General features: G+C 44.2%; 1 protein-coding gene across 1 annotated transcript in view; it reads left to right on the top strand.

Annotated features, from left to right (window-relative positions):
- Positions 1-21,351, top strand: part of PLB1 (phospholipase B1) — a 115,410-nt gene that overhangs the window by 57,476 nt on the left and 36,583 nt on the right. Inside the window, exons 26-37 of the mRNA XM_026649579.1 lie at positions 2,568-2,649; positions 3,467-3,571; positions 4,036-4,131; positions 4,653-4,724; positions 5,519-5,641; positions 8,516-8,576; positions 9,158-9,216; positions 10,584-10,657; positions 12,213-12,256; positions 14,067-14,175; positions 20,155-20,206; positions 20,354-20,434. Of these exons, the coding sequence (XP_026505364.1) occupies positions 2,568-2,649; positions 3,467-3,571; positions 4,036-4,131; positions 4,653-4,724; positions 5,519-5,641; positions 8,516-8,576; positions 9,158-9,216; positions 10,584-10,657; positions 12,213-12,256; positions 14,067-14,175; positions 20,155-20,206; positions 20,354-20,434 (958 nt within the window). The remainder of the gene's footprint in view (positions 1-2,567; positions 2,650-3,466; positions 3,572-4,035; positions 4,132-4,652; positions 4,725-5,518; positions 5,642-8,515; positions 8,577-9,157; positions 9,217-10,583; positions 10,658-12,212; positions 12,257-14,066; positions 14,176-20,154; positions 20,207-20,353; positions 20,435-21,351) is intronic.

Raw genomic sequence — 21,351 nt, 5'->3', positions numbered from 1 at the left:
AGATTTGTGGGATGTTTAGTTAACCATTATGTTGCTTCTAGCACTGGGGAGAGTAGGAAATCTTTCTCTCCCTGTATGCATATAATGAGTAACCAGCAGATGTGGGGAAAGAAAGGAGGTTCCTTCTCTGTAGTGTAGTTAGTAGCCATTTCCATTAGTGGCCAGGCCAGGATTTAGGGAGGCCTTGTATGTTGACACTATGCAGCACAAGCTGTGACAGCCTGGGAACTGGAGAACCACAAAATCTGTCTGTGCTCAGCACCCTCAATAGCAATCCCTGTTCCATTCATTACAGCTGAGTCCATGAGGACATCACTCTGACAGGATAAGGTGGTGGGAAAGATTGGAAGGGCCCTGTTGTTGACTGAGTGGAGTTTCACAGAAGGAACATTATGACACAGGCTTTTGCTGTGATTTAGTGGCTCTCTGACTGTCAATGACAAAGCAGCTCTTAGAGACTGAGTGCTGTTGGCTTAGAATATCTTCTATATTTTGCTGCAGTTTCCCTTTAACAAAGTACAAGCTTATCACAAGATCCTAATCACCAGGACAAGGCCAGGATGAGAGCCTGCGAGATTAGAGCTGAGTTTCTCTGATCATTTAGAAATATATCTGTTACTTTCCCATCCTACCCAAACGTCCTGCTGTAGTACATTTGTGTCTCTATGGCAACAAGGGGATTTATTGGTCTGGCGGTGAGCCAGGTGTACAGAGATTTAAACAGGCGCAGTGTAGAAGGTTCATGAATGGCATGTTACTGACAAACATTTCAAAATACAACTTTGTACTATGTCTTTCATATCCCAGAATGCCCTGTAGAGGTAAAGAATTTATCCCTGTCTTGGCTCTTCTTTATTAAGAACTGTAGGCTAAAATGAGCATATATGTGCTGTTTCTTTAAATCTGTAGCAGGAGAGCAGGAGAAGGGCTTGGGGAAGGTTCTAGGTAGACACTATAGTGAAGCATTATTTATTTGTTTATCATTATAAATAGAGAGGGGGAGAGATTAGCTTTAGGGAGTGTATCATTTTCCTTTTTCTGCCGAAGTTCCTTTTCCAGTGTTAGAGTAAGCTACTCTTTCTGACGTTCTTCACTGTATGTGACATGATAGAGGGAGAAAAGATGTTTTCTGCTGAGATTTGTAATGAAATGGGGAGTAGAGGTGTTTCCAGGTGATAGGAGCAGCAGGGATGAGATTGTAAGGAGTTACTGACAGAGCCAGCAATGAATGAGGGGTGATAGATAAGGGTGAGGGGGAAACTGGAGCAAGTCTAGAGAAATTTTGCTCTTAATTATATCTGTGTGATCCCTCTGAAGTGAATGGGGCTGCGCAGATGTGCCTGAGAACAGAATTTGGCTCGCAGTGGCATATCTGGCACAGTAACGATCTTCTCACCTTACATCAGTGGTTCCCAAACTGGGGTTCGTGAACCACTGGGGGTTCACGAAATGTTACAGGGGGTTCTCGGGGGGGAAAATTCCCTAATGGTGGACAGAGCTGTCCATAGGGACCCCGGGCAGCACGGGGCCAGCAGCCCGGAGCCTTGGGGACTTCCAAGACCTAAGCAGAGCAAAGCAAGCATATCTATCACACTGAGAAGATTTAAACTTCAAGAGTCGTTTTACGAAATAGAAAGGGAGGTGGATACTTTTTGCTGTTTTTAAAATTAAATGGGCTGCTAGTGTTGTTTTTAAATTATTATGAAGAACAAGTTTAAGCTTTGTTGTAACGTGCGTTGTTTGCCTGGACTGCTAAAGACCTGAATGCTTGTGTAGGAGGAACTCTTTGAGTTGGCTTCTTAAATACCTTCATGCTGTTTCACATCTGATACTCCTTGATGAAACATAAGAGCCAGAGGTGCCAGTATGGGGGGGGCAACGAGGATCACATGCCGGCCCCCTGTTGGTGCGCCCCCCTGTGGGTCCCGCCCCTTCTTTACTGGCAGCTCCCATGCCCCCCCCTTTTCCGGCAGTGCCCCCCCAGGCCACAGGGTGCGCGGTGGCTTTGCCCCTGCACCCCTTTTTTCTACTGGTGCCTCTGATAGGAGCCTTGTCTTATAACAGGCTTAATCAAAAACGATACAAGCTACAAAAGTGACATCTTGGAAGAATGGTGCCGTTTTCATAATGTAATAAAAATACTGTAATGAATCATAATTAATAAATAGTGTGTAAGAAGCATGTCATAAAAACAAATTTTATATTTCCAAGATCACTGCTTTTATAATTTATGCTGAGGTAATGGAGAAAATCCATGGAAATATTCATTTTTAGGAGGGTGTTCACGAGACTTGACATTTTAGTGAAAGGGGTTCGTGGGTTGTTAAAGTTTGGGAACCACTGCCTTACTTGAATGCATCTATCCTTAATAAATGTGCTTAAACTTCAGTGTGTCCGTATTTACTGGGAAGACCTAGATATTGGAGTCAATGTTATCATGGATGAGCCTTTCACAAAAATCCACCTTTGGAGGAGTCTGTTATCCTTTGAGTTCTTGTACCTCTTTTCAGGGGGAAAAAACCTAGCCGATTGCAACATAAAAATAAAATATCGCTTTCTTCCTGCAGGCAGCTGTGTCCTTGTGTATTGAACTATGATGACAATTCCACTGAAACTAAGATGCTAGAGTCTTTTAATAGAAGGTATCAGGTAAGGCAGAGGAAAGTATTAAGAGGTTTAGTAGAGAATTGCTTAATAATCCTTCTGTTCTTCTTTTCTAGCAGCAGTCTCCCTTTGTTCTTCTGGGAATAATAAACAAAATTTTCTAGCAGTGATAATGCTTGAAGTGACTGACCCAGGGACCAGTCAAAGTCTAATATCTACTAGAGATGGGGACAAATTGTGCTCACGTTAGTCAGCTGTAGATTCATAGAAGTTACTCAGAATTGGGCTGGAGGGGGCAGGTGAGGATCAGGCAAGGAATAGGGGCATAGATGCTGCTCAAGATCTTTAAAATGTGATTCCGTAAGGTACTAAAACAGAGTGGCTCTTTCAGATGGATCAGAGATTCAGTTGAAGCAGCAGTTCTGGATACTCCTCTTGCTGGGAAATTGGATTAAATTGGGGAGCGCTGGTAGTTCAAGAATGAACTCTTGTGATGGAGGTCAGCTGAACTGAAAGTATTTCAGTGGTTCAAGAAAAATCCCTGGCACCCCATGATGGGAAATCCTAATAAAGTGGGGGCTCTCCCTAGGTCAGTCAGCTGGCTTTTGAGCAGTAGGCCATCTGCAGCCTCCATGATGCCTTTCTGATAAGGAAAATCAAATGAGTAGTTTTCTAATTTGGGTTTTTGCAAGCCAATGTTTCAAGAAGCTCATGCGCTCACTGCCTTGTACAAGAAGGGAGTTGTTCTTGGTTTCAGGTTTTGCATGTTCGGTTGATGAGACTTCTGCAAGAGGGTCAGCCTGGGGCCTAATAAGCAGAATGCAAGAAAAGGAGCAGTGAGTGATTGTTCTGCCTTTTTTAGGAGGAAACCCACCGATTAGTTGAAAGTGGAAGGTATGACACCAAGGAAGATTTCACAGTGGTTGTGCAGCCATTTCTGCAGAGAGTGACCGTTCCAAAGACTGAGGTAAAAAACCATGAGCCAGATTCAGACCTGGTGCCACTCCTCTGAATCATTAAACTTGAACCCCTTATACCAACTCTAAATTTGACCCTCAGTGCTCTGCTTTGTTAGTTTGTCCAGTTCAAGTGAGCCACAATCCAAAGCAGCGGGAAACGTTATGGAGAGGATAGAGATTGTTGGTAATACTGCTGAGTGCCCGTGGAACCTTGGCCTCAGACATGGCAAATTGTATTAGCTGTAAGTTTGAATCATATTTGTAAAAGTGCTACAGAACTCTTAAGTTCTCAGTCAATGGCTTGATCTGGCCCAGGATGGTAACTATCTTGTTCTCAGAGGCCCTCATGACTATTTTCGAGTTCTGGGGTAACAGAGTTTTTGTTGGAAGAGGAATGTGATAATACATCATATGCTGGCATTTTTGGTCATATACTTACCCCTCTTGTGACCGTACCTGTCTCTTTCCCCAGGAGGGGTTGCCTGACAGCTCGTATTTTGCCCCAGACTGTTTCCACTTTCACCAGAAGACTCATTCCCAGGCTGCTCGTGCCTTGTGGAACAACATGGTAAGACTGCAGATCTCAGTCTCTGTCTTCTCCACCCTGTTCTTTTGCAGCAAAGAACAATGACCCACTATTTAGCTGCTGAACCACCCTACCTCTGGTGAGAACAGAATTGTGTTTACAACAGGTGGGCACTTGTTTCCCTTTGTAATGTAAAGTCACCTGGACACAAACTGCCTGTGTCAAAGAATATATCCTGGGGTATGTTCTTGTAAAGGCTAAGCACCTAAGATCTTGCACCAAGAGATATAATCAAAGTGTGGGATATTACATCACGCATGCTACATTCCTAATATGGAAAGTAGTTAATTTAATATGTAAAATATGTTTTAAAGATGATAAAATCCTGGGGCAGTGAGTTTTGTGGGTTGAGCTGCTATTTCAACATAGATAGATACAGTACATAGCAATTTTCTTGCTGTTCTACTTGTTTCCATAGGCTGATGATAATCAGCTATATATGCTCTTCCATTCTGGTTCTCATTTTATTTTCTTCTCTCCCATGTTTTCTTTCTGCCATGCAGTTGGAACCCCTTGGGAACAAGACAGATGCACATCTTCTTGAAACGGTGATAACTCTCAAATGTCCGAGTCAGGTAGGTTGAAAAATATTCATGCATGTGCCACATGCCGCATTGTTCATTTGTAAAGCAGTCAGAGCTTTTCATGGGGGATCTTGTGCAGTACATTCCAGAGTAGTAGCTCCACCACCTTGGAGAGGATGCTGGATGCTCCCTGTCCTCTCTCTCCCTTCCTCCTTTTGGGTAGTTAGCAGCTGGGACATATATGCTTCCCAATGAGAATGGACTGCAAGAGAGAGGAAAACTCCTGGCACCCAGGCCCTCAAAGGCTGGCACAAAGACAGCAGCTTTGTGTTAGTGCATGAAAGCTGGAAATCAAACCTGCCTAAACAGACCAGTCTAACTTCACCATCCAAGCTGAGTATTTATTTTTCACACTTCAGACAGCATCAACGGGGAAAGTAAAGTGAAGGGTCAGATCCTCGGCTGGTGTCAGTCCACATAGCCCCACTGAAATCAGTACTGCTACCCTGACACCAGCTGGTCCAGAATGTTTAACAGCTTTTGCTATAATAATCAGATGTTGTTAGTCAAACTGGTAAAGGGCACTGAGAGTGTCCGAGAGAGAGAGAGAGTGTGTGTGTGTGTTTAGCATAGCATTACTCATATATTTCAGATGTTTCCTTATTTGTATGGCTCCTAAATATGTCTGCAAAACTAGTTAGAGAGGAGCAGGGCCCTTTTTAATTCCTAAGAATATGCAGTAATTTTAATGGTCTATAGGCATATTTGAATTGGTGGCTGGGGAACAGATATCTCCATATATTCTTCTGCAGCTTCATGTTGACTCACATTTCCTTATTCCATAGGCTGAGTCATTCCTCAGGACGTACAGGAACAGCAATTATACGTATCCCAACCAAACTACGCCAGACGTAACAACACCGCTACCATCATCTGCTACGCCGACCCCAGCACAGGAACCAGATCAGGTAGAGTCTGCACAATAATTGATCACTGGAGGAATTTAGGAGGTGAAGGGTTCAAAAAAACAGGAAGGTAGCTCTAGGGCTGTGGCAATGGCTTGTATAACCAACCACAGCTGCACGTATTCAAGTACCACGTTAATCAGCCAGGATTGCTTTTCCAATCTGAATAAAACTAAAGGCTTGTCTACATTTGAAATGTGTTATTAACTTGAGTGATCTCACAGTAAAGTGCCTTGCATCCGCGCACACACTATTTTGTTGTGAATCAGCTGGCCTTTTTAACACACGTTAGTAAGCCCACTTTAGAAGCGGGTTTACTGAGAGGCAGAATGAGATTACCCACAACTAAGTAGGTGTGGCTACATCTCCATCCTGAAACAACTGGTGCACATCTACCATGTCTACCTACTGGTATCCCACACTGCTTTGCCAGCTACCTGTGTTGGTCTGTCTAGTCATCCTGAACAGTTTCAATACTGGCATGCAGCCAGGTGCTGTCCTTGGCAATTCCAGCTCCAGTGGAGTTCACATATCTGTGTCATACTCCTGATTATTCAGCAGTCATGCTTCATGCTTCACTGTGGACCAATACTAAAATCCCGGACTTCATTGCCTTCTTGGGGGAGAGGAATATGATAAGGCCCATCTGAAAGGCTGTCACTCAGCATAGGTCTACAAGCAGGAAGCAAGACAAATGTAAAAGAGGGGGGCTCTCCAGGACTGCAGTAAGATAGATGAGCTGTGGCTGGACAACAGGAATGCTACCTGCAACAGACCCCCAGGGAGACCTAACACGGTCTGCTGGATCCATGAGAAGCTGGACGCATGTATGCAGGAGATACCGCCACTCAACCTCCGCATTCTGTGGACTCCCTGATTGACCCATGAACCCCAAGACACAGTCACGGATATCCAGGATGCCTCTTCCCATGAATCACAGCCAGAGGATCAGCCTGAACCCTAAACTGGGGAGGGGACCATTTCTAGTAAGCATTGAATGTTATATTAAAATACAGCTATACAGAGAGGGAGTTAAACAACTTAGCTGAGGGTCCTGTAAGGGCACTGCCATGTTGATCTACCTTCTCTCTGCCTCTTGGGTTTTTAATCCCCTCCCCCTTTCTGCCACTCAAAATGGCAGCCCTACCAGAGACAGTAGAAACTCTCCCGGCCTTTTTTTCTATGACTATGCAAACACACACACACATCACTTAGTCTTGCTGTCTCCCACTGCACCCCCTCCCCTTCAAGCACACTGCTTGCTGGCCTCTTCCTCCTGCCCCACTCCCCCAATGGTTAATCCAGGCAGTGCCTCCATGAGGTTCTTTGAAGGACAGGCACTTTTATTGTAGCAGCACATACAGAAAATCAAAAGTTATGTGTCTGGCTCACAATGTTACTGATGCCCTCAGCCTTCAGCCCACATAAGGTAGAAGGTAAATAGCTTAAATCACACTACAAACAGTTTTCAAAAAAGCAAGACTGTAAGGCACTCGCTGTAAATCATAGAATAGAATAGAACATGAGGGTTGGAAGGGACCTCAGGAGGTCATCTAGTCCAACCCCCTGCATACAAGGCTGTCTTCCTTGCTCTCACAAAAGTTGTGCAAAACACAGCAAGGAGCTAATGTACCAAGATGCTTCTCATCAGCCTCAGTGTCAGAATCTTCCATCTACCTTTTCAGTCTTCCAAATGCACATTCCATTATCATTCTGAAGCTGCCCAGGGTATAGTTACAATTCCTTTTGCTTAACCAAGTGTCAAGTAAAAAGCTTCATAAGCCAGGGAAGCAGTAGGTCTCACTGGATGAGTAGAAAAATGGCAACACCATCAGTGTCCATAGAGTTCATGGAGCAGAAGTTCTATTTCTCATTGCAGAAAATAGGCTAGAGTTTCTAAAGGTCCTGGCATCATGAACCTTTCCAGACCACTCTACATTTATATTGGTGACCCTTCCATGGTGACCAACTAGGTTCATAGCACCATGGAGAAATATCCCTTTCTGTTGATGAACTCTGAAGCCTGAAGTGAAGGAGCGGGGCAGAGAATACGCACATGGATCCCATCAAAAGCCCAGTAGAGTTCAAAACCCCAACTGTGCAAACCCATTAATAACCTCCTCTGCATTGCCCAGTCTTGTGACCTGGGGAGCAAAATCTTCTTGATAGCAGGTCACACCTCCATGACAAAAGCCCCAACAGTTGATTTACCTACACCAAACCGGTTAGCTACTGACTGGTAGCAATTGGGGTGGCAAGCTTCCAGATGGCAATAGCCTCCTACATTTTCATACTGAACTCTCCTGTAGGTGTTTTGCTGCCTCGCCAATGTTTCTCTATGCTGCCTGGCAGTGCTTTGAAAAGGGGAAAGGCTGGCTCTCAAAAAACAGTTGGATGATGGGATGAAACAGGGAGGAATTATGAGAATTATGCAGTTTGACCTTAAGCCCCAGAACTTCATTGCCTGCCGGTAGGCATTGCACAAAGCACGGCACAAAAAAATTCGAGACTGCCTACAGCCCAGCATCAGAGCAGTGCACTGTGGGATGTCTGACCATAACACTGAACCCTTAGTTTGTAACACTGCTGTGCTGTGCAGCTGCAATAATACCAGGGAAAGCTACCTGAATCGTGGTTTAGCAAAGTGGTATGTATGCACTGCTCACACTATAGTTATTGCCAATCACTTAATAGACACACAAAACCACAAGAAGTTTCAAGTGTAGACATGCCCTGAGTGTGACAGATTGAATTCAGTGACCAACGTCTGCTTTATTAATTACAGACAAACAGGGATATGATTTATTATGTTCTCTGATACTATGTTTCCTGGTTTAAAATTATTCAGTTCCTTTTGCCTGTCTTCTCTTCCTTTAGAATCATGGGAGCCAGCTGCTGTGTGAGGACAGGGCTCCATCCAGCTCTTCTCCAACTTCAGGTAACCTTGCCTTCTTAGGGTAGGAGACTGTTTCTTTCAACAGCATCTCAAGGAATGTTTTGTTTAATTATGCTTAAATAATTATTGGACTGTGGAAAAATTACACCAAGCAAGGACCTTACTTGCTATAGCTAATTAAGAGGTATGATGCCAAACCATCCTTGTAGGGACTATTCAGATGAAGTGATTGCAGTCAACTTATTTACTGCAGATAACTCCTGCATTGTGCAAAATTTAAGGGCTGACACATCTTATAAATGGAGTGGTCTAGTGCTTAGGTCAGTGGATTTGAAGGCAGGACTCCATAGTTTGTGGTCTAATACCTGGTAGTATTCAATTTGTTTATGAGCATAATGCCTCTTTTCGTACCCTGCTCTGCCTTGTTGCAGCAGTTACTGTCAACACGCCTTCTCTGTAATACTGAATCACCCTATCCTCATTCTGGTCTACCTAACACTGGAGGTTGGTCACTGGCCTCCAGCAATGTGGCATGACTTGCTCCTTGCTCTCCTATCTAGCAGTGATGGAAAAGCATGGTTCTGTTCCCCGTTCAGGTTTAACTGCATCTCTTTGCCTTACAGTGCATGCCCTCAAACCAGCTGATGTGCGAGTGATAGCAGCTCTGGGGGATTCTTTGACTGTAAGGAGCTTTGTGCTTTTTCTGTCTTATTTTTTGTGTTTGCTGATGGAACAACAGAATGTTTTGCCTGCTCAGACTGGGGTGGGGGTTGGAGGGAGGAGTTGAGACTTGTGCTGGGGTGGTGAAATACTCATTGATAGGCAGAAGACAGAGATCTAGAGCAGGGGACAAGGTGTCAGATCTCCTGGATTCCAATCCTAACATTGCACCTGAATTGTATGAATTTAGGCAGGTCATTTAAGCACCTGCTTAAATGCTTTGCTGGACCTGGGGCCAGAGGGTAAGTCCCATTGAAATCAGTGGGGCTTAAGCACATGCTCTAAGTTAACCACAAGGTTAAGTGCTCTGCTGAATAGGATGTACTGCGGAACCTGTGTCTCAGTTCGTTCTGCCTGATAATTAGCTATTGCCTTCTCTTGTGGTGCAGGTTTTTTTTTCTAGTTAAGTAAAATGGCTTTTGCCTGTTTGGAGATGAGTGCGAAAGAAAAGAGAGCCAAAATATTCAGACTCTTCACTGTGCTTGATTAACTGATAACCAGTTTCTTTATCAAACTCACCATGGCCTTAGTCCTCAGTGAGGATGATCTCCTTTCATGTGTTTAGTAGGCATTTCACTTCCAAATAATGGAGTCCTAAGAATATTTGTGCATGCACACCACACAACTTTCTGGCAGGTCTGATGTTGCAGATTTCTGCATCCATGAGCCCATTGAAATCAGCACAAACATTTGAATAAATACATACCATGTTGATCGCTATAGTCAGGATTCAACTACAGTTGCCACGCGATAGTATCAGATACTATGAGATACAGCAGTTGCTGCTATTTTGGTATCTGATACCCTTGTGTAGGAACTATGGATACATTTAGTCTTTGGAGAAATAGCAGTTACACATACATATCTGAGGGCAGAATTTGGCCCATTGCATGGCTGTTTTAATATTCAGTCTCCTGTCATGTGACAAAACTCATATTCAGGGGAAATGGTGGTACAGCTGCCCTGAAGATTTTATTGGCTAGAGTTTGAGATGGCTGCATTACTTATGTGTAGTGAAACCCTGAATGAATTATACAGCTCATCCAGACTCGTGCCAATGCAACCTTTATATACTATGTCATGCACTCATCTATTTTGTTTATGCCATGTGTACAGCAATACTATATAAAGAATTTTTAAAAATGAATTGGTGCTATTTTTCATAACACTCTTCCTGAAAAGCCAGGTGCCAAAGTATCACAAGCCCAAATGTAACAGGCTTTTAAGGAGAGACCTGTTTATTTAAATAAAAAATTAAGATCACCAAAATATATGTATGGCCAAAATGTTAATAGTTCAGTCTTTGTCTTGGTATAAATTTTTTTTTAGGCTGGTAATGGAATTGGTGCTGAACCAAACAATATCTTGGATATGAACACAGAGTATCGGGGGCTGGCTTGGAGGTAAGTCATTAATAAAGGAAGTGAGGAAATATATTTTGTTTCCCGTGAAAAAGTTCTTTTTTTTTTTTTTTCAATTGTCAAAAAACTGGGGAAAAAATGCATTTGTTGGGTTTGGCATTTCTTTTGAAAATTTGTTTTTTGTCATAAATGTAATTTTTGTTTTTTAAAGAAATTCAGCAATACATTTTCAACCAACTTCAGTCACTAGCTTTTTGACTTCTCATACACAGAGGGTTTCACACACTGGATTGATTTATATGAATGGGTAGGTAAATAGATATCTCTCGCCAAAGCCAGTGAAAAATCACCAGGGCAAACAAATCACAGCTGCTGTCATTCAAGAGGGCTGCTCACAAGGTTTGCACTTTCTAAGCTTTTGTTAAAGGTTCTGTATAAAAACCACTTATTTGCTGCTGTAGTTTGGCTAGAGATCTTCCCTCCACTCCTCATCACCCTCATAGAGATAAAGGGCCAGATTTCCTGGTACAACTCAGCTGTGCTCAGTGCAAGACCAGAGAAGGGGCCAAGGAAGCTTTGTATTGTGCTGGCCCCCTGTTACAAGTTAGAGCAGCCAAATGCCCCCGGCCACAAGGAGTCATTCTGGTAGCTGAGAACCACCAGAGCGTAAGAATGTTCCAGCCATTCTTCTCCCTGGATACGCTTGTGCCATGTAGAAATGAATTGGAGCCACTACAGCAGCTATCTGTCAGTCAAGGAGTCCTCAATGCAGGGAGAATCCATAGAAGGCTGGTTGAATTGGCTTTGGTGTTGCTTTGTACTGCTGGAATTGAGGTTGGTCCTTCCACCATGTAAGATTGTAACTCTTGCTACCATGAATAGTCCCATTGTCCTGTAGTGTTTGCAGGTTCAGGCTTCTAGGTAGAACCACTCAATGGAAAACAGTCCATATATAGATATTATATACATATACCAAACCCTTTCCTTTCCTGTGTCCCTACAGACACCTTGGATTGTTACACCCAAACGAATTTTAACAGTCATGTTTATTTTTCACTATTTAAATTGTCTGCTTCACTCAGCAGCTTGGACAGAGACATTAGTCTGGCCAATTTCACATTAACATGTTCTCATGTACCAGCCCCAAAATCCATAGCCCGGGGTAAACACTGCAGGGGATGTTTAAATCCACCTGCGGCCTTTGACTTCTGGAGACCTGGGATGTTTAAATCCACCTGCAGTTTCTCCCCTCCCTGAAAAAGTGACTTAATTCCAACCACCCTCCCAGCAGCCAGGTGCTCCTGCAGTCCCACAACTAATGACCTGACCTCACATTCTCAGCTGCAAAACCCACACATGAACCCTTCTGACAGCATCAGTGCTACCAAAAATCTCACTCAAGCCCTTAAACAATCACTTAGATCTGGATCCCTCCACCTAGTTGTGAAACACCTCTAGTTTCCAAGTGTCATGGATCCTTCATATCCTCCAGGCAAGGACAGGAAATCTGTCTTAGGTACTTGTCATCTATCACCTTATTGTCTGAGCAGTGCTAAAAGATTAATGACTTAGTCTTTGCTTCTCTTTCCAATTGCAGTATTGGAGGGGATGCTTCGTTAAAGAATGTAACAACCCTGCCTAGTAAGTAGAAGCTTTGCTGTTGCCAAGATTCAAGGGAGAGAATGGACTGATTGGTACACCATGACTACGATGTGGGCAGCAAACTTACCGTGAACTTCTCTTAACATTTTAAAATCTATGTTGGGGTAATTCACAAGACTGGACATTCGTGGAAATGGCCCATATTTTCATTGATCCTCTGGGCTGCCTCATCAGTGAAGCTGCAAGGAGGCTGCAAAAAAGCCTCAGAGAATATTAATTTGATTTTTTTAAAATAAGCTTGCTGTGACTGTTTTTGTGCCCTGTTTGTGTTAGGTTTCTGCAAATGCTCTAGCAAGTCCCTTTCCAGATAGGGATGTTTGCCAAGACCAGATATTTTAAGTGAATATTGCTGAATATTTGTGTGTCTACACTGCTGGGAATTGTGAAATTTTCCTGTCAATCAACTTCGCAACTATTCTCAAAACTCAGATTGGTGGTTTGGCACCCGCTACATCTGGCTGTGAAGTTTCAGCACATTTTTTGAATTACACTTTATATTAAGGTTTCATTTATAAAGGGCTAATCCATGTTATAAGCATATTACAGACCTTTGTAGTAAGCATATAATAGATGGTTATAAGCACATCAGTAGAAGGAGTCCTAGAAAGTTAGAAACCAGGGGTCGGCAACCTTTCATAAGTGGTGTGCCAAGTCGTCATTTATTCACTCTAATTTAAGGTTTCGCATGCCAGTAATACATTTTAAAGTTTTTAAAAGGTCTCTTTCTATAAGTCTATAATTTATAACTAAACTATTGTATGTAAAGTAAATAAGGTTTTTAAAATGTTTAAGAAGTTTCATTTAAAATTAAATTAAAATACAGAGCCCCCCTCAGACCGGTGGCCAGGACCCGGGCAGTGTGAGTGCCACTAAAAATCAGCTCGCGTGCCGCCTTCGGCACGCGTGCCATAGATTGCCTACCCCTGTTATAAACCATGGTTATAAACCACTATTGATTTATGGCACACTAAAATTGATTAATCATTTATTAAAACTTTTTATTAATCCCTTTAAAGTTATTTATTTAAAATGAAGCCATTTATTAATCCTTTATAAACAATTTATAAATGGAACCTTTAATATAATTGTGGCTTTCTTTGTTTTGACTAGCAACACATTCTCTGCCCTCACAGACACAGGGGTGTTTGTGGTGGTTTTTATTTTTTTATTTTTGAGCAAGAGTACTAAGATAATGAACAGAGAGGGGCTGTGAATAATTCACGGCCTGGCATGGAAGCATTTAATACACAGGTCTGCGATCAGCACGTGATGTTGCATAGCTGTAAAGATATGCACAATAGAACTTCCAGCTAAGAGAAGCTTCTCTCAGCTTCTTCCAGATCAACCAGGCCAAGGGCCCTTCTGGCTCCCTGACAGAATGGCTGCCTGCTGACCAGGGGGTTTCTCATTCAAGCTTTAACCATGGTAATGTACAGGGTGGTCACATACAATGTGCCTGTACATGCTCTGTCCACCTCCCCCCGTGATTGCACTTGATGTCAGTGGGATTGCACCAGGTCTGAGTCAGGAGACAACTTGATCCAGTGCATTCCCCAGCTGTCTGACAATCTACACTAAGTGATTAAGCCTCTGGCATCACTGGGCTGACACAGCAGTGCCCAATATTCTGCTTCCCTTGGGTGGGCACAGCAAGGTAAGTGGAGAACAAGCAGCAGCCTTCTCCGAACACAAACCAAGAATCTAGGGGGGCATGGTGTATACTAGTCTTCTCCCCTCTGTGATGAGCAAGTGGGGTCACTCTCTTCTCATTATCTTCTTCCTTCTTCAGATATCCTTCGGGAGTTCAACCTTAACCTCACGGGTTACTCGACTGGCACAGGGGGAGCAAGTGAGCCGAATGCCTTTCTCAATCAGGCAGTTCCTGGAGCAGTGGCTGAGTAAGCTGATTTCCCCCCCCCCCCCCCCCTGCCACTCCTTTGGGATGCAGGGATGTGGCTGCTTCATATAACTTCCTTTGATGTGTCTCGTGCTGTTATAACTTGCGCTTAATAGCAAGCAAAACCAGTCTGGCGGGTACTTCAAGTTGGTGCCTGGCTCATGCTCCAGAGCTTCTGCTGTATTGAACATAAACCGAATGGCTCACTTGATTTTCATAAGAAAGCCATGTGATATAATGAAGCATGTGACAGGACCCCTTGGATCACAACAGTGGTAAGCACACCAGTGGAAATACCTTGTCCCAAAGGAGAGCTTCATTGTACGATGAAAGAAGCCGTACAGCTAGGAATACAAATTGGAGGGAAGAGTGGGTTAGTGCATTAGCCTTTGACTTCTCGAGACCTGGGATCACCATTTACTAGCAAAAGTGAGTGTGGTGACCTTACCTTAGTCCAGGGGCGGCTCCAGGCACCAGCTCAGCAAGCGCGTGCCTGGGGCGGGAAGCCAAGGGGGGCGGCCTGCCGGTCGCTGTGAGGGCGGCAGGCAGGTGGCTTTCGGTGGCATGCCCGCGGGAGGTCCGCCGGTCCTGCGGCTTCGATGTTTAAGGCCTCAAACATTTGGAAGGGTGGGGAGGAGTGGTGGAGAGAGACAGCAAAAATACCAAGCAACCAATCAGGCTGCTAGAGTCTTTTGAAGAGATGAGGACAGGTGACAGCCAGGCATAGGCTTTAGGCCAGTTTTAGACCTGGTGTAAGTGGCTGCAATTCCTTTGATTTCAATGTAGTAGCAGCCTCATGCAGTTTGAATATGTCCCTTTGCCTTCAGCCATACTTGGGAGAAGCAGTCTCATGGAAGGCGGCTGCATACTTAATCCCTGGTGTTATCCTTTCTAGGAAGAGAATCCAAGTTCTCATCTTAGAAGTCTCATCTTCTGACGGGGAGATGATGGGGCAGGATGGGAGGCTTAATACTGTATTTAAATAATTAAGCAGCTGGCCGCAGACTTGGGCACAGCCACCGTTTGGGCAGGATTTCTGGCTGATTGTGCTTGTATTTGACTTTGGTGATTGGTAGTGCTAAAAAGACTCTTGTTTCAATCTTTCTCTCTTATTTTAAAAAAAAATAATCCTCCATTTCCCCAGCAGCTCCACTTGGCAGCTAAATCTGGAAGACAAGAGAGCTCCTACATTTGCTCTCCCTAAGTGATGACTGTTAAGGTTTTATCAGTGATCAAGATACCATTTTAATGTTTCAGGAGTGATTTCTCCTGCAGGTTGAAAGAATGATTTGACTCATCCTAATATTCACTGAAAAAATGGGAGTCATTGGCTAGATGCTATGAAATATCTTCCTCTGCCCCCTACCCCTGCAAAAGGAGGGATTTTCATTCTATAATGAATTCATTTTTATTTCCAAATGAAGTGACTCCCTGGGTGAACAGGAAACTCCTGCAGGGTTTAGGGATCTAATATCCTGGGCTGATCTTACAGCATGAAAATCAGATAGCAATTAAATCAGCTGTCCCTACCTTATTTGGTATAAAAGGTACATCAGGTTGGCTGATTACCAGAGGGGATTGGAAACAGGATAACAGAGTCTTTCAGTTCTAGGTCACCAGTGTGAATACAGCTCAGGTCAGCAGCAATCATGTCTCTTCCATCAGATGTCTGTCTGGTAGCCCATTAGAATTGAGCATCATGATATGTCAGTCTAGTCCCTAGGGGACAGTTGTCCACATGACGAAGGCCATCAGTACAGCTGGCACTAATTGGACCCTTGTGGGCAGTCTCAACTGGGATGCCAAGAGTGCCAGAGGCATTGAATCTGAGCTACCTTCTCCTCTCTGGATGTGCGGTTCCTTCAGTTCATGGCTGTTGAAGCCTGCACTGCCAGTGAAGTAACTGTGGGGTGGATGAATAAAGAACTTCATTTTCCAGGGCTCTCAAGCCAGAACCAGGGCCGGCTCCAGGGTTTTGGCCACCCCAAGCAGCCAAAAAACAAAACAAAACATAAAAAAGCCGTGATCGGCTTGACAAGCTGGTGCCTGGAGCCGGCCCTGGCCAGAACATTTCAGGGAACATATTCTGCGGGTAGCAATCGATCTATTGGGCATCGACTTATCGCGTCTAGTGAAGACGCGATAAAATCGATCCCTGATCGCTCTGCCGTCGACTCCGGAAATCCACCGCGGCAAGAGGCGGCAGCGGAGTCGACGGCGGCGCGGCAGCGGTCGACTTGCCCCCGTCCTCACAGCCAGGTAAGTCGACCTAAAATACGCAACTTCAGCTACGGTATTCACGTAGCTGAAGTTGCGTATCTTAGGTCGACCCCCCGCTGTAGTGTAGACCTAGCCTTAAGATAAGTGAAAAACTATTTGCAACTGATGTTAATGATCATAGCTTCCTGTGAAATTCAAGATGGGGGCAAATCTGAGTAAGCTACAGACACTGCTTCATTTGGAAGTTGAATTTGCAGCTAAGTATCTGACCCAAATTCAGATCTGATACAAGAGGGTGCAACTTAATAGTCACTGAAGACTAGATGATCACAATGGTCGCTTCTGACTTTAAAGTCTATGACTCTATGAAGACAGTTGAGCTGCATACTCTTACACCAGGTGTGAGTTAGGTCCATAGTGTAAAATCAGATACTAAGGTGGAGAAACTGAACAGGTACTAAGTGACTCCCATGTACTTATACTGCAAAATGCAAACTCTTGTACAAATCTCGAGAAACAAGTGAGTTCTTGTACACTTGCTGGGTCACCGGTGTGAGGAGGTGAACGTCTCCTCTTTCCACCTGCCACACCAGAGGACCTGGATTGGGCAGAGATAGGAAGTAGAGCTGCTCAGCTTTCCCAGCAATATTTTTACTTTTATAAATGTTCAGCAGGGGGTGAAGAAAACAACGCTCACAGACTCCTTCTGATTCCCCGACTGTCCAGCCTCACCCCACCCACCAGTCCTTGCCCTTTCCCACCATCTCCTCATGTGGAAGGCCTATGACAGTGAAGGAAAGCAGCACATGAGTTTGTTTTCTGTATAAACAGACACTATGGTAATGTCCCTGAACTCTCAGAGGCACCCTTAGTAGAGTTCATTTCTATCACACTTTATTTATAGCTTTATCTAAGGAGATAAGTTTTATCTCCATATAGTTCACTGATTTCATGGCATTGGACATAAAGAGGATGGAATAGTTTCTCCTGATTCAAATATGTGGCTCTGTATTTGTAATGCTGCTAAGGGTTCATTCTTTGAGCCAAAGAGATTCCTCTTCCTGTCATCCAGAGGTAAAAAGATGGCCTGTAAATGAGAGCTAAGGCCGAGAGTTTCAAAATTGAATTATTTGGTGTGCCTCAGTTTTTGGGTGCCCATCTTGAGCCTGCTTTCCAGAGGTGCTGAGCCATCTGCTGATATCAAGTGCAGTGGTGGGCACTCATCAGTTCTGAAAATCATGCTCAAAGTTTTCTCAGGCTGAGTGGCTAAAAATCAGTGGCCACTTCTGAAAAGGCTGGTTTTAATGAACTTGTTGGATATGTTTAGGCTTGGAAGGAATAGATTTTTTTTATCAGTAAATGCCAGTACACATTGATTTCACTGCACAAGCACAAACCAATGAAAAAATTTCTATCGATAATTGAAATTTCCGTTAGATAAAGTACAAAAACAATGTTGCTTGATAACTTATTAGTGTTTGATTTAAGGATATTTACTTTGTACATTTCGATGTGATGGTGACAGTTTGTGTTTTAAATTTATAAAGCTTTAATTTTTAATCATCATCTACTGTCTTTAATTATTGTCTGGCCCCCCATTGCCTGATTTTTATCTCCCCCATAATCTCCTGCAGCCAGGAAAATTTAAATAGATAAATATAAAAAATTGCTTAAACCCCATAATTTTGCACAACCGTGAAAATTTAAATGGATAAAAATAGAAAAAATGCTTAAAAATAAACGTTGATATTGTCTGTTGAAATTATAAAAATTGAATTCTGCCATGCCTACATACGTGGAAGGAAGATACCTTCTTAGGTCCTGATCAGGCAAAAGCAATTAAGCATGTGCTTGACTGTAAGCACAGGCTTTAGTCCATCCTTATTCAGCCAAAATACTTAAGCATATACTTAACATAAGAGATAGGGAGGGATAGCTCAGTGGTTTGAGCATTGGCCTGCTAAACCCAGGGTTGTGAGCTCAATCTTTGAGGGAGCCATTTAGGAATCTTGGGAAAAATTCTGTCTGGGGATTGGTCCTGCTTTGAGCAGGGGGTTAGACTAGATGATCTCCTGAGGTCCCTTCCAACCCTGATATTCTATGATCTAAGTCCTTTGCTGAATTGAAGCCTTAGAGAACATCTCAAATTTTACTTAAAAAATGAAACTAAAAGTTTAAGAACAAGAATGGCAGGCATGGAAGAGGGGGAATAAGTGAAGTAATGAGTTAATACACCTCCCCCACTTCCAGCCCATCTCTGAAAATCTAGATTTAAATGTGGCCTAGACCCAAGTGTGGAAGTGCCTGTAGGATATTTTCTGAAGCAGTGATCTTGTCACATCTTATCAGCTAGGCTGGTCAGTGCTTGAAAGGTAGAGCTCCATGGTAAATCCAAATTGCTGCAGAAGGGACATTGGTGATTCAATAGGTGGTGGTTTCCCCTTTGTGTCAACCTTGAATCCTACCTTAATGTTGGGGCATGCAGGCGGGCGGTGCTGTGTGAATGAAAGTGCCATCTTCCAGAATGAAATGTAAAAGGGAGTTCCTGACTCCTGACCACTTGCGGTTGGTTGTTGGGACTACATCAAGCACACACTATGGAACGGTTAGTCTGCAGTAGCAGTGTCCACATGTTCCGATAGTGCGTGGCAAGCTAGTGCACTGCAGATTTACATCATGGCTAGCCATGCACTAACTTTGCTGTGTAGACAAACCCTTAGTGAGAGCTGTGTGTCAGATTGCAGGAAGAGGGGAAATACCTCTTGCTCCTATGATTGCTTTCCTTTGCTGTACGGCATATAAGTTCCGATTACTATGTAAATCATGTGTGTGTCAGGCTCATTAGTATCAGCAGATGTACGTCATGAAATGATGTACAGTCAGTAAAGTATTTCTAGCAAGGGCCCAGAGGGAGGAGCAGCTCATTCCAAAACCATGAAGCTGCTGCAAGGCCAAAGCTTTCCATTCAGATTCTGTGCATATTAGAGGAGCAATGTGATGATAGAGCAGCTAAATGAGGTCCAGCAGTTTAGCATAGGTAACCTAGAATTCACAGCAAAGCTTTTTATAGATCTAGCATGACTATTACAAGGCTGTCTTGTTAGTGTCCTGGATATGTGCTTCAGTTTTCATCAGGGCCGAAAAAGCTTTGGAATCATTGCTTTACACATAACAGAGTGTGAAGTGCTGACTCTGAGCTGTGATCCTGGGAACATCAGAAGTTTGTTTCAATAGTTACTGTGCACATTTCCTTAGAGTCAATGTAGGTTTGGAAATATTCAGTGCACACACAAATGTTAATGCAGGGGATTTTTCAGAGCCTTGGGTTTGGCGCTCCTTTGCAGTTTTAGTCTATAAGAAATAAACTGATCCAACAATTCTAATGATGCTGTCAGCTGACAAGGGGTTTGCTGTACCTGGCATCCAAAAAGCTGTGGATTTTTTTTTTCTCAGCTACTCTCTAGGGAGTGAAACAAGGTGAAGGAAGGATGGGCTTGAGGTTAAAACACTGGACAGGACTGAGATCTGGATTCAATTCCTTTCTGACACAGACTTCCCATGTGAACCTGGACAAGTCACTTAGTCTCTGTGTCTCAGTTCCCCATCTATAAAATGGGGAGAATGCTACCTCACAGGAACAGTGTGAGGATACATTCACTCATGAGTTTGAGATGCCCCAGGGCCATATAGATATCTGGATAAATATTCTTCCTATTGATGCTGGTCTCCCCTAAGGCTCACTAATTGTCCTTCTCCACAGGAAATTACCAGACCAAGTAAGAGCCCTGGTGAGACTAATGAAAAGTGATCCGGTGAGTTGACTGGAACGCAGCGTGTTTAATCTCACAGCATGAAAAGGAACAGATATTGCTTCATGGAACAGATCTGCCTCCAAAGATACCCAGTGTGCGCATCAGTTGGGAACATAATTAACTTACACTTTTTTTTTCTTTATACAGAGAATTGATTTCAACACTGACTGGAAGATCATCACTGTGTTAATTGGAGCCAATGATCTGTGCAACTACTGCAAAGACCCTGTAAGTAGCAGGATTGAGGAGCTGGCATGGCAGCAAGGCTGATTGGTGTGGATGTAAAAACACCAGTGTGAGGAAAGCCAGCCTCTGCGTCCCATAAAATCCAAGGTTGCAGGTAGGGGAAAGGAAGTCCCTGAGTTCTGAGGGTCACCCAATATGCCAGACAAAGCTGAATTTTGTAGAGTACTGTGGGGTCTGTGTGGAGTGATAGATACTCTGCTGGCAGTGCCTAGCTTTAAACAGAGTTAGCAGCCCCAGACTAACATTGTTGTGGTCTATGCTTGCTTGCTGTGGAGTAGGAACCAGCCATTATGTGTGTGGGGGGAGAGAGAGAGAAAAAAGCCTGCCTTTCTTGACCATGACTGGGGCATGGGGAGAGGAAGAGAGGGCAGGATTCTTCCCTCTCTGCTCTGGTGGTATACAGTAGGGTTACCATATTTCAACACTGAAAAAAGAGGACACTCCATGGGGGCCCTGGCCCTGCCCCAATTCCACCCCTTCCCTACCCCCGGCCCCGCCCCAACTCTGCCTCGGCCCCGCCCCTTCCCCAAAGTCCCTGCCCCAACTCTGCCCCCTCCTCTGAGCACCCTGCATTCCCCCTCCTCCCTCCCGTTCTGATCTTGGTTGGGGGTTGCTAAGTGCTTCCCTGCTCCCCACTCGCCCTGCAGCCTCTGAGACCCCTGCTCCCCACTCGCCCTGCAGCCCCTGCACCCCTTCACCCCTGCAGCCTCTGAGACCCCTGCTCCCCACTCGCCCTGCAGCCTCTGCGCCCCCCCCGCAGCCTCTGAGACCCCTGTTCCCCACTTGCCCTGCAGCCCCTGCACCCCCCGCCCCTGCAGCCTCTATGCCCCTGCCTGCCCTGCTCCTCCTCGCCCTGCAGCCCCTGTTCCCCACTCGCCCTGCAGCCCCTGCACCCTCCT

Source organism: Terrapene carolina, unplaced genomic scaffold (assembly GCF_002925995.2).
Source record: "Terrapene carolina triunguis isolate 2854851 unplaced genomic scaffold, T_m_triunguis-2.0 Scaffold85, whole genome shotgun sequence".
Lineage (NCBI taxonomy): Eukaryota > Metazoa > Chordata > Testudines > Emydidae > Terrapene > Terrapene triunguis.
The sequence above is the reverse complement of the archived record's forward strand: the minus strand, read 5'-3'. Positions and strand labels throughout refer to the sequence as shown.